Genomic DNA, 14221 nt, shown 5'->3' with positions numbered 1-14221 from the left:
TGAAAATGGAGTCAGTTGGAATGTTGGTGAATTGGTGATTTCTTTTTTGTTACAGATGTCGTTTTCTGAAAATGGAGTCAGTTGGAATGTTGGTGAATTGGTGATTTCTTTTTTCAGAACCTCAATGTAAAATTTACGTCAAACAATTATAATATTATTAGCAGCTTTATCGGCCGGGACAAAAACAAATTTCTTGGCTAGTTCTTTTAGTTTATGTTTGATACGAGAAATAGGTTTTTTTGTGGTTATTGTTAATAGTAAAATGTTCTTTAAAATGTTGAATACGTATATCAACTATATATATATATACGTCCTTGCGTCATATAAAGCCGTGTAGAAGACTATTTTTCACAGATGATATACATATGGGGCGAGACTGGGGTTAATCCAAGGGCTACTGAGGTGCGCTAGTAGTCGATTTTACCTTTCAGTCCTTTCATCTTTTTAGAAGCCAGTTACAACTTTTTATTAAGATTAATTGGATTAAGTAAAGAAATCCTGTGGCATTACTGAAATTATTCAGAGTTTATACCATATCTTAAACCGTCGTTTTAACTGCATGACTAGATGAGTTTTAAGATAAAGATAATGTCGATCATATTATTTGGATGATAATATTCAGAAGCAGAGGTAATTTTATAGTGGAAGCTAACATCCTTAACAGAGACAGCTGTTAAAGTCTTTATTATAGATAGTAATGATTGAATGTTTTGTAACCGGAGGGGTTTTGACGTTGCGTATTTTCTGTGTGAACTTTACATATTTTACCCCAGACCGTGTAAAGAGTAGGTATCGGAATCCTGAGTCTCTGATCCTTCATAAGTGGCATTGTAGAACTTAACACTAGCAAGTTTTCATAGTTTATTATGATAAATTACAAATTAGCAAATAACAACAATATTATATAGATAAAAGTATTCAAATGTAAATAAGTTAAAACTCACATAAAAGTGACAAAATATGATAGGTCTGTGAAAGACCAGCAAGACTGAAGATAGACATTTTGTTCTTTATATAACAATGTCATCTTACAATTAGTGGTAAGGTCTGTGCAAGACCATCAAGCTTTCTATATGTAAAGCTATACTGCAGAGTAACTACTGTCGACAAGCAGTGTTGTGTATCTTTTCAAGGCTTTCATAAAAGCACTTACCGTAAAAAATCTCTTTAATAGACTGTGGCTCTCTAAATGATTAAGCAATTTAACAAACAAATGGAAGTGTTTAACGACCTTGACTGGCTATACAGCCCTCGCACGCTTAACAACAAATGGAAGTTTTTAACGACCTTGACTGGCTATACAGCCCTTGCACGGTCGGCCCTGGCTTGCGCCTTTTTGGGCATTAAATAATTTATATTTTTACCATGTGGTAATTTAAATAATTTATAATGATAAGAAAATTTAATAAAAGCAAAAAATTTAAAAAGCAAAATTTTAGATAAATAAATGAATGAAAAAAGTAAAATATTTAAGATTAAGTAAATAATAAAATAATAAAAAAAATAATAAAAGAATATAAAATTAAATATAATAAAATATTATAGAAATAATTTTGTATAAAAATAAAAATAAAATAAAACAAAATAAATAAATAATTATTAAACACGGAGCCACCGGAAGTAGGAACAGGAGGAAAGCTTGGCCAAGTAAACAGCAGTGAACGGCAGCAACGTTGTCCTGGTACACCAGCAGCCAAGTAAAGAGCGGATAATTTTGATATGCCAAATTGTGTATGTGAATTTATATGCCAAATATTATGTATAAACCACAATAAGCCTAAATTAGTGTATGTGAGTTTTGCAAAAATATTTAGTGGGATGTTTTGTATGTAATAGAAAAAAAAAGAAAAGTAAAAATATAAATAAAATAAAATAAATAAAAAACCAAAGGGTGTATGTAAATTTTGACTGCTTTGTGCTAGCCTACCGTAGTTGCAGGACTTTAGAGTGCTAGTACACTGGAACACTTATCCGCACGCTTAACATATATATGTGGTGGTGTTTAACGACCTTGACTGGCCTTTCAGCCCTCGCACGGTCGGCTCGGTGCCCGAAGGCGTTTGGTGAGCTTTAAATGATTTGATGCCATGGGTCAGGAACAAGTAGTGGAGGTCGCAATATGTAGGCCGCCATCTTGGTTTTGGTGAGTTGATTTTTCTTTGTTTACTATTTTGATGTTTTTCTTCACTAACGGCTGCTTTCAGGGCCAGTTTGGTCAGCTTGGCAGCCCGCTAGCCTCGATGAAGGAGTACTGGCAGATGAATCGTGGACGTAGTTCTAAAGATGACAGGAAGCGTTATCAGGACCAAAGCCGTGAGGCAGTAAAATGAAGGTCGTATCACCCAACAGCCTAGGATACAGCCCTCGGACGTTAATCGGCATGACACTCCCCATAATAGACAATGGTTTTGGAGGCATGTTAACGCGGGTACGCCAACTACTACGTCTCTCTGTACGGCATGGATTGGTTTCTGTCATCTTAGTCCTAGTGAAAACAGCAACATTACACATATACAGCCATGTTCAGTTCTCCTTAAAGACATTTTGGTTTTTGATGACACAGTACAACACTGTCGCATTTCAAAATGTGAGACCAAAGGCTGCAAAACTTGTGCTATTTTAATTACAGATGCTGAATTCACTAGCAATTTGACCAAGAAGTCATATTTTACCAGAAGTTACGATGATCTGAATTGTAAATCGATAAATGTCGTCTACGGATTAGAGTGCAACCTTTGCGGATTGGTATACGTCGGTGAAACGAAAGGAAGGCTAAACAAACGGATGTGCGGTCATAGATCAGACATTAACCTCAATGCTAACGACATTCTATACCAGCATTTCAATCAGCCCGATCATTCCATCGTTTCTATGACAGTTCGCATTATCGAAAAGATATACCATAGCTCTAACAATCCTAATCTTTCAACGACTCTCCGTAGACAAAAAGAAGACTACTGGATTAGACAATTGGGAACTGCAACACCGTATGGCTGCAATGACAAAATTGATGGTATAGGCATTCTATCTAGTCCTTCGTGTAACTCGGTGAATGTGATGAATATTTTCAACTCGACTCCTCGACGTAGACGCAGTCATGGTCATCGTCATTATACATCACCCTCTCTGCATGATGTCTCTATTAATGACTTGCTGCCATTCATACAAAAACCGTTAGGTATTCATCACATTCGCACGAAACTTTATTCATTACCCCTTTCAAAACTTCATTCTCTGTTTAATTTATGTTTGGAATCCACTGTTACAAACCCTCATTCAAACCAATACAAACTTCAAGCTATAATTTCGGATATTGCAAGTCACAGACTTTTCAAGCCAGTTCGCATTGGAAAAGATGAAAAAGAGAAAAGATATTTTCTAAATCTTTCCTTTGCCAACAAAGGTCTCGATGGCGTCAACCTTGGCAATATCCTTCATCATAAATTAGTTCAATCGAAAATACCTCCTTATTTTAAAGACCAGTCTGTACCAATAATTTCTTATACCTATACCAAACCTATTGCAACTAAAATTTTCAATTACAAACGCGTTTTGCAGGATCTCGATATTGACGACTTCAAGTCTAAACCTCCTGATTGCACTTGTGCTAGTTCCCAATTCACATATAATCCCGCTGGCCACGTTATTACCGGTGACCTTAACATTGTTAATAACACTTCTCTACGAAACGTGTTATCGAAAGGTCCGAAATATCGTGAGCCTAAATCCATCAATTGGAAATACAACTTTAAAATTTTGATGGATTCAGTCGAGGATTATGCCAGGCAATGGGCTAAGCGCGAGAAGGAAGACGTAGACACTCTATCCGAATGGATAAAGGCAGTGAGGTCCTTAATACAAATCAGAATTAAGAAACTGAATGGGTCCATCAATGCCCATGCTACGTCAATTTTTAAAGACCCAAATGTTGCTAAACACCTATCCGACCTCCATGATAAATATGTTGTTGTCCCCGCAGACAAAGCCCCAAATAACATCGTTTTTGTCTGTAAAAGTCATTACATTAATTGCTTGATAAACGAATTAGGTATAGACAATTCACTTGGAAACTCAACATATACCCTCACGACACTTACCAAAGAGGAAATCCTGGATAATCATAGGTCTGTTCTTTGTTCCTTTGGTATTTCAACCAAAGATGAAGAACTGGATCTTCCATCACTGTATTGGATACCTAAACTACATAAGTGTCCTTACAAACAGCGGTATATTGCTGGGTCTTCCAAGTGCTCCACAAAACCTCTTTCTAAATTATTAACATCCATTTTATCAGCAATCAAAGACGGGCTTCAAAGTTATTGTGAAACTGCCTATTCTAGAGGTGGCGTGAATCAGATGTGGATACTTAAAAATTCCAAAGATCTTTTAGAGTACATACAATCTAACTCTCTTTCATCTTGTAACAGTATTAAAACATTTGACTTCTCTACTCTTTACACAAGTATTCCACATTCCAAACTTAAAGACAAATTAAAAGAGTTGGTATTACTTTGCTTCATAAAAAAGAATGGCCAACGTAGATACAAGTATCTTGTCTTAGGGAGGGATAAATCCTACTTTGTAAAGAATCACTCTGATTCAAACAAAAAATTCTCTGAAACCGATATTATCAAGATGCTTGATTTCTTGATTGACAACATATTTGTTACGTTCGGAGGACGTGTTTTTCAACAGACTGTCGGCATACCAATGGGAACAAACTGTGCCCCTCTACTTGCTGACTTGTTTCTTTATTATTATGAGGCTGACTTCATGCAGGAACTTCTTAGGAAGAAAGATAAGAAGTTAGCAATATCCTTTAACTCTACTTTCCGCTATATAGATGACGTTCTTTCACTAAACAATTCAAAATTTGGTGACTATGTGGAACGCATCTATCCCATCGAATTGGAGATAAAGGATACTACAGATACAGTTAAGTCAGCTTCATATCTTGACTTACATCTAGAAATTGACAATGAGGGTCGGTTGAAGACAAAACTTTACGACAAAAGAGATGATTTCAGCTTTCCTATTGTGAACTTTCCATTTCTAAGTAGCAACATTCCAGCAGCACCTGCATACGGGGTATATATCTCTCAATTGATACGATATTCCCGTGCTTGCATTTCCTATCATGATTTTCTTGATAGAGGGTTACTGCTCACACGGAAGCTATTAAATCAAGAGTTCCAAATGGTGAAGTTGAAATCATCCCTTCGTAAATTTTACGGACGCCATCACGAGTTGGTTGACCGTTATGGAATAACCATTTCACAGATGATATCGGATATGTTCCTCACGTCGTAACTACAATCCCCTTCCCTTTCATGAATTTGACCTACCGAATTAGACTATTTACCGGATTTGTAATCACATAAGCAACACGACGGGTGCCGCATGTGGAGCAGGATCTGCTTACCCTTCCGGAGCACCTGAGATCACCCCTAGTTTTTGGTGGGGTTCGTGTTGTTTATTCTTTAGTTTTCTATGTTGTGTCATGTGTACTATTGTTTTTCTGTTTGTCTTTTTCATTTTTAGCCATGGCGTTGTCAGTTTGTTTTAGATTTATGAGTTTGACTGTCCCTTTGGTATCTTTCGTCCCTCTTTTAGTAGTATGTCGTTGACCATCTAGCAATAAACCCTCATCGAAGATAGCGGGTAAAGGAGAGCTGACCCAGCACGTCCGTTCAGCTGTAAGGACTGAGACGTGACTGGATTGTGATGGATTGATGAATCCATGGATGAACGCTTAACATATATTTAACTCAGGACTAATTTTACAAGAGCAAGATCAATAGAAAAGCTCTATAAGTAAATGATAAGTTGCAAATATATCAAAATCTGTGAATATCTTCAACAAATTAAAGCACAATAAAGTAAATAGATATTATGACATGTAAAACAATCATTTTTATCAATAATTTATACCAACAGTAATATTTAAATGTTAATTTCACAACAGTCCATTTTCAAGGGAAGTAATGTTGTTTTAAAAACTGGCTCTCCGCCACAGTTTCAATTCTGAATTTCGCCAAAGATGTATAATTATGTGTACAATGACATTTATGTTTAATCATAAATATTACTTACTAAGAGAGAAAGCAATGGGACCCTTAATGTGTGATGTAATTTAAAAACAGACTTCTTTTAAAATTTCATAATTTGGCGCGAATATAAAACGAAAGTGAAAGTAGCACTTCAAGGGGGAGTAAGTCATGTAATTAAAACGAGGCAGCGCGCGAGATGTTATTTTGAAGTCAAAAGTTGATGATGCAGATTTAACAGAATTCCTGTGAATTATTTATTTTATAATCTAATTAAGGGTTATGTAGTCCAGGTAAATAACAAAAAATGTTTGAAATATTCAATACTACAGCCAGAAAAGGAAAAAGAAAATGAAAATGACAGGTCACTCAAAACGACAAAAGTTTCAAGACAGTTTCGTAACTGTTACTGACGTAAGGTTGTTTGCGGTGTCACACTTCTGCACTTTGATGTTGAAAGTCCTCCTATGTATGATTTGCTAAATGTCCACAAAGTGTGTCTGAGTAATAGAGCAGGGTTCTAAGGGATCCGGGGAACAGTATCTTTAGCAAAACTTTACCATTTGAAAGTGTACACCCAAACCTTGCATATTGTGAGGGGGGATTCCCAAAGTATCAATCCCGAAATCCCGAGCTTAAAAACACCCGATTCCTACGTCCCGAAAAAGGTCCTGCCCCTCTTCTATGTAAGACAGATCTGAAGGCTCCTACTGAATTTAGAACAGAACTCCTGGTTGGGGATAACACCTTGTGAAAGCTCACACGATATTGTTCCAGGAATTATGAAAAATAGGACACCAACTTGGACTGGGAGGAGATATAGCTGTCACCAATCCACAAAGACTAAATTAGAAAAGGACTTACTATTTTGATCTGAGGGTCACTGATGAATCTTATGTAGATGAAACACTCCCCTGTCTTATCAAATTATAAGCCTAGTGCCTTTGATATACATGATATAAACTATTTACTTTTAATTGTGCTGTTTTTGTGGGCTATTTTCTGCAATGTAAATAAGCAGTCTTCACAATAAATTTAATGCACAACATGCACAAGCCTGAAGCTTACTTCTATGAAAATTTTAATTGGGTTCTATTGACTTGTAGAGAAGAATTTTAAAGCCTGGGCTTGTGGTCAAGCGTAAAGATTGAATGAGTCATCCAAATAATAACTTTGTTATAAGTATCTGTAAATACAAAATTGTAAACCAATCTCCAATGAACATGAACAATATGCATGATACATGTATGTATAACTTAAATATTCACATGCATCGAGATATCGGAGATACATTTGTATAATTTGACATTTACTGCACTAGGCATCTTGTTCAAAGTCCCTATTGTAACCGAAATTGACGGGCTGAAGAAAGCAATTTTACTTATTTCTACTATCACATATTGGGATTGTGGTAACTGCAGTTACCAGGATTGAATTTAAGACCAGTGAAAGTGTAAGCCATAAAACATTGTAAAAGTGTCCAGGTGGACACTTTTTCACAGAAAATTTAAAAAAATAAAGAAAAGCATATTTAAATTAGTCAATATAACTCTTAAGTCCAACAGCTGTTTTGCCAGACAAGCTCGTCCTGTATCAAAAAGTATATAATTGCCCGTCCAAAGTGGATGTGCTACTTCGATGCTTCTGGAGCCGACTGACGGCCTTGGATTAATATAATTCAAGCATCGAACTGTTCATTTTTCATTTATCTCTTCATTTATGTAAGTTTCATCTACCTGCCACACTTTATTTTCTCATATTGACAGTTTTCATAGTGACCCACCAATTCAGACATTTTTACTTTTATTTTCATATGGACGTCAAGTTACGAGAGACTTCACGGCCTCAAGACTGAAGTATGCAAATATGCATGCTAATTACGGTATTCTGTTTATTTCTTCACCTTCTTTATAGGAGATCAGTATTGAACATTTAGTAGCAAACAATGAAAACAATGGATGTCCATAATCATGATAATAAAACATTAAAAATAATAGAAATATTTACTAAAAATAAAATGTTGCTATACATGTATGTATAACTTAAATATTCACATGCATCGAGATATCGGAGATACATTTGTATAATTTGACATTTACTGCACTAGGCATCTTGTTCAAAGTCCCTATTGTAACCGAAATTGACAGGCTGAAGAAAGCAATTTTACTTATTTCTACTATCACATATTGGGATTGTGGTAACTGCAGTTACCAGGATTGAATTTAAGACCAGTGAAAGTGTAAGCCATAAAACATTGTAAAAGTGTCCAGGTGGACACTTTTTCACAGAAAATTTAAAAAAATAAAGAAAAGCATATTTAAATTAGTCAATATAACTCTTTAAGTCCAACAGCTGTTTTGCCAGACAAGCTCGTCCTGTATCAAAAAGTATATAATTGCCCGTCCAAAGTGGATGTGCTACTTCGATGCTTCTGGAGCCGACTGACGGCCTTGGATTAATATAATTCAAGCATCGAACTGTTCATTTTTCATTTATCTCTTCATTTATGTAAGTTTCATCTACCTGCCACACTTTATTTTCTCATATTGACAGTTTTCATAGTGACCCACCAATTCAGACATTTTTACTTTTATTTTCATATGGACGTCAAGTTACGAGAGACTTCACGGCCTCAAGACTGAAGTATGCAAATATGCATGCTAATTACGGTATTCTGTTTATTTCTTCACCTTCTTTATAGGAGAGCAGTATTGAACATTTAGTAGCAAACAATGAAAACAATGGATGTCCATAATCATGATAATAAAACATTAAAAATAATAGAAATATTTACTAAAAATAAAATGTTGCTATTCATGTTATTGTCAACGTGACAATATAATGATATCTACAAAATTCTAAAAAAAAAAAAATGATAAAACAAATAAAATATATATAAATGCACTGAAGATTTTGATAAAAAGAAAAGTATGGTTAATAAAATAACAATAATAGCCTTCGTATGAGGCCAGTACAGGATATAACCACCCAAAGACATGAAAGAAGTATATCGACCTCAGACTTTGTCCTCCATCATTATACTTCTTACCCTACAGGTCCATATAATCGACGTCATACAAACTTACAAAGGCCATAATTGTATAATATGGTCTGACTTTGTGTATATCCTTAATGTAGGTTTTGCTAAGGGCACAGGTGAGGTAGATGTATTGTTACAGTTCTACAGGTATACCTAACTGATATTAATGAATACCTGCAGAAGGGCCATACAATACACTACGCACCATCAATGCAATACACAAACCAGTTGTGATAACCAATACATAACCTACATGTAGATTTCATATATTTTAAATGCAGAAATTATGCTTCTCGATAAAGGATATATGTAGATTTATAAAGGTTTATTGTTATTGTTTGTGTTTTGGCTCTATCATAAAAAAAAATAATTCTCAATTATTTTATACAACATGTACATATTTCTTCTTTTAGGATGGGTGATATGGAAAAATCTGTCTTGGAAATGTTAGTTCCAATCTTCCCAAACTTGACACAGGAAATATTACAAGCAAGTGTACAACATCCTAGTAACCATGGAGATCCACTGACATCAGATACACTCCTACAAAGATGTATTGATGACTTGTTAGAATTAAGAACATTCACTGAAAAGACATTGGTTGCCTCTCCATACAGACAGCCAACCGAGATAGATTCTGATGGTAAGTTTCAATAAATAGATAGATAAATTTAACGGCTGTGGCATGCATACCTGCCAACCCTCCCGTTTAAGCAGGAGACTCCCGCTCAAATGGCGAATATCGGGAAATCTCCCGCTTGCCGGTACCCTCCCGCTTTTGGATATTTTAACCTTGAATGACAAGTCAACATTAATTACATTTTTGTGTCACTGATGAGGGTTGTTGTTACCTGTAAATCACAGACCATATGTGAAAGTTAATGGCTTCACTTGACAGCTTGTTTGTCAAACATAGTACTAATTTACAATCATTAATGACTTTTGCTTCAAGCTTAGTTTGTAATCAATTCAAAAATAATTCGGGTTACTTCCCCTGATTAATCCTGTTTTAAGTTATCCTTCTGAAAATAATGTGAATTGACAACATAAACTAAATACAAATTGAACAGGCGCACTACGTTTGCGCGCATTTGGGGATTAAAGTGTTTTACGTTTGCACACAACTTTTGATGACATTTGCGTGCATTCATTTTACAGGTAAACTCAAGTAAAAATAGAAAAAAAAATTAAATCAAATTGTAATTGACTATATATTTGTTTATTTCCATAGTAAATATGACTATCAATTTTTAATTTTGAAAATATTTCTTAATTCAAATTATATATGGTTCATATTGAATTCTAAAACCAATTATAAAGTGATCATAATAAACTCTGTTGCATAAAGGCATACATGTAACTTCATTGTGAATATTTCAGGATGAAAAGTGTTTCAACTAAAAGTGTTCTTTTTTAAAATTAATAAATAATTTAAGTTAGTTTGTAAAGTTATACCAAGGTACAAACATGGAGTTTCGGCACGTACTGACATGTAAAGTAATGAATTTATCAATACTTTAACCTTTGTTAAAGATTAGCTATGTTTTAAAATTTCAACATTTTCATCTGTATATATATTTCTAGGATTTAGTGCTTGTGCATAATAAAATGGACTTGTCTTGCTCGAAATCCCACTTCCACCTCATCGTTGGTGAGCAGCTGGGGACTAAGACTAAGGGAATGAGTGCTTACACTTGTAAATAATTGAACAAATTATAAATAAATAAGTATTATTACCTGTATTTACCTGAATTTACATGTAAAAAAAAATGCGCGCAATTGTAATCAAAAGCTGCCCGCAAACGTAATGATTTTTGCGTGCAAATGTAATGGTAATGCATGCAAACGTAATGCACTAAATTCAACAAAGTATCATAAAAGGGTGGCAATTAAATGACTTTGTATGCCTTAAGACAAAAAAAAATAATTATTGAATTCAACTACAATTAGACCTAGGATACATTGAGCGCATGGTTCAACAAATTCAGTATGAAGCAGATATTTAATTTTATAGAAGAAAACAGAGTATTTTTTTTGTGGGCGCATCTGCTATATGCTCCCCGTCAGACCTAACGCCAAATCTTCTTATTTTTATGATTTTTCATTGAATTTATTTCATGTATATATTTATTAAGTTTTTCGTAAAGAAAGATTAGTGCTTATTGTGTCAAGTCATATGCTGATATGTAAACAAAAATACTTATTTCCTATCTACATGTAGACTTAAATAAAGCTATGATCATAATGATATATTGTGATGGAGGCCATTAATCCTTATTTGAAAATTTAAGGCTAAGCTAGAATTTAGAAAAAAGTAATAGAAGACTTTTATTTTTTACCTTACAGATTCTACAGACAGTGAAAGAGATACATCTAAAGACAAGACTGTAAATGATATCAGACTGGCTAAAAGTAATATAATAAGTCCATCAAATATAAGTCTATCTGATGCAACTATCACAGGTCATAACAATGACAATGATGTCCAAATAACTGGACACACCCCATCCAAAGATTGTCTCATTGTATCAGAAAAAACAGGGAGAAAGCAGGGAAAGAAAGACAAACCGATCTTAAAAGATAACAAATTTAAAGCAGCTTGTACCAGTGTGAAAGATTTGAGTGGAGCTGAGAAAAGGACATTGGCTTTAGAGACAAAGAAAGTCAAATCAACAAGTGATGATATGTATAGAGAAATAGAGTTTAGTTCAGATTCTAATTCTAGTGATTTAATACATCAAATATTTGACCAAACTGACAGTGAAGATGACTTACCAATGTTAAACAGTCCAATTAAAAACTCACCTCTAAAACCTTCTCAATTCCATGGTAAACTGGACAAGGTAATGAGTAGTCCAGACTTCTCGAACTGGAGGGACAAGGCAAACAAGTCATCATCTCCTAGTTCTGTTGTAGCAAGTGATAAAACTTTAATACAAGGTCGTAATGACTTACTAGTAAGGTCAAATACAGTACCAAATATACTAACTACCACTCCGTCCAGTGTGATAGGTACTAAGAACAGCCTCCTTACCACTCCCTCGGTTAGTCCAAGTAGAGGTGTAACAGCCACTGTAAACGTTAGTCATGCATCTGATATGAACGTTAATATAACAGTTAATGTTAGTGCTCAGTCTTTAGGCAGGAAAAATACAACACAAAAACAGCAAGTGAAACCTAGTGCTCAGTCTGTAAGCAATAATAATATCACTCAAAAACAACATGTGAAACCTAGTGCTCAGTCTGCAATCAATATTATTAATAACATCACACAAAATCAACAATTGAAATCTCAGTCTGTAAGTCAGAAGCCTGCGACACACATTCCACAAGCTGGTCCGTCTAGACAGGAAAAGACAATAGGACTAGACATATTACCTCCTGGTCTAGGTGCTGGTCACATGATTCAGCAAACACCATTAGGAAATCTGCCACAATTAATGACATCTGCAAATGTACCAGTACCAATGACCAATCAAACGTTAGCAGTGTCTTATCCTAATCCATCTAACCCTCTGAACATGAGGATAGGAAACCAGTCTACTATAACAGCTAATTCATCAAACATTAGTATGAACAGACCACAGTTAAATAGTAATGTTTCAAACAACGTATTAAATACAGCTGATAGTCAGTCAAATAAAGGGCTACTGCCCAAACCTTCGTTTAATCCATCGTTTAATCCAAACACTAGAATACAGAGGCCTCCATCAACTGTACACCAAATGCCTTATATGAACAGACCTCCATTTAATCCATTGTTAAACCAAAACGCTGGTGTACCAATGCCTCCATCAACTATACACCAAATGACAAACATGAATAGACCACATTTTAATCAAATGTTCAATCCAACTGCAGGCGTTCAGAGGCCTCCATCAAATGTACACCAAATGACAAACATGAATAGACCTCCATTTAATCCACTGCTCATGGGGGTTCAAAGGCCATCAAGTACCATTACTGGGCCACAAACTGCTGGACTTGCTACTGTGACGTCAACAACTCAGAATATACCTGGTCAAACAACAGTTAACCTGAAGAGACCAGCAGGAAGTCAATTCCCTACCATGAATAATCCAACCAGACATGTAGCTGGTCAGGTTCCAACAATGGACATTCCATTCAGGCCTGCAGTTAGTCAAAGGCCAGCAGCAGTAAATCCTAACAGACCTGTTCCTAGTCAAGTTCCAAATGGAGGTTTTCTGATTAGACCTGGTAATGCATCAGCAAACCTAAATAGACCTGCAGTTGCTTTATCAGAACCAAATGCTGTGCAGCCCCAACATGTTCCTCCAGTGAACAGTGTAAAGCAACCCGACTTGGTTCCAGGACACACTAATAATGGACATCAGTTTGTTGTGCCTGTACTTGCCAAGCCTAACTTAGTTCCATCCAATAACCAACCTACCAATAAATCTGTTGCCGTTAATAAAGAGGAAATTCAAGATCCTGCTATTGTCCAAAATCAAAAGTAAGAAAGAATGAAAATTGAAATAGAATAACAATTTTTTGGTTAAAGAGATTTCTGTAAAAAGGTCACCAAGTTCAAGAAATAAAAGTGGACCTCACTGACAAATTAAACATCTTGAATGAAAGTTTTAAAATTTTATTTAGTTTTAAAATGGAGTTCATCTGTCATGTCTTTGAATGCCAATTGTTGTAAGTCTGCAATCTTTTCAAAAAATGATCTGATGAAATATTTTTATGCGCGCTACATGAAAGCCTACAAAATCCATTTAAACACTAATTAAAACAATGATGAAGCTCAATGGCCAAATATGCATCAATGTAGCAGTCAATTTATAACTTAGGAAGAATGCACACAGAACCATAAATTACAATTATATTAAAGATTATTCTGAAGTCATTAGAAATAAGAAGATGTGGCATGAGTGCCAATGAGACAACTCTTCATGCAAGTTACAATGTGTAAAAGTAACATGTTTGTCTAGTATAAAAATAAAAGGTTCTTTCTGGTTACACTAAACCCATCAATTATACATCATTTTATAGATACCAGGAACTTATGTAACTTTGTAATAAAAAGTCCTAACTTCTTGTAAGAATTTGATGATTGGACATTAACTGTGGCATGGTAGCATTAATTAGATTATGGTTTCAGATATAGAGT

The 14221-nt window shown here is 35.0% G+C and overlaps 1 protein-coding gene across 1 annotated transcript in view; it reads left to right on the top strand.

The window, feature by feature from the left end:
- Positions 1-6213: 6213 nt before the first annotated feature.
- Positions 6214-14221, top strand: part of LOC139487465 (protein PF3D7_1417600-like) — a 98103-nt gene continuing 90095 nt past the window's right edge. Inside the window, exons 1-3 of the mRNA XM_071272277.1 lie at positions 6214-6340; positions 9501-9730; positions 11434-13561. Of these exons, the coding sequence (XP_071128378.1) occupies positions 9502-9730; positions 11434-13561 (2357 nt within the window). The 5' untranslated portion in view covers positions 6214-6340; position 9501. The remainder of the gene's footprint in view (positions 6341-9500; positions 9731-11433; positions 13562-14221) is intronic.

The sequence above is a fragment of the Mytilus edulis genome, chromosome 9 (assembly GCF_963676685.1).
Source record: "Mytilus edulis chromosome 9, xbMytEdul2.2, whole genome shotgun sequence".
NCBI lineage: Eukaryota > Metazoa > Mollusca > Bivalvia > Mytilida > Mytilidae > Mytilus > Mytilus edulis.
This window is presented reverse-complemented; position numbering and strand designations above follow the sequence as displayed.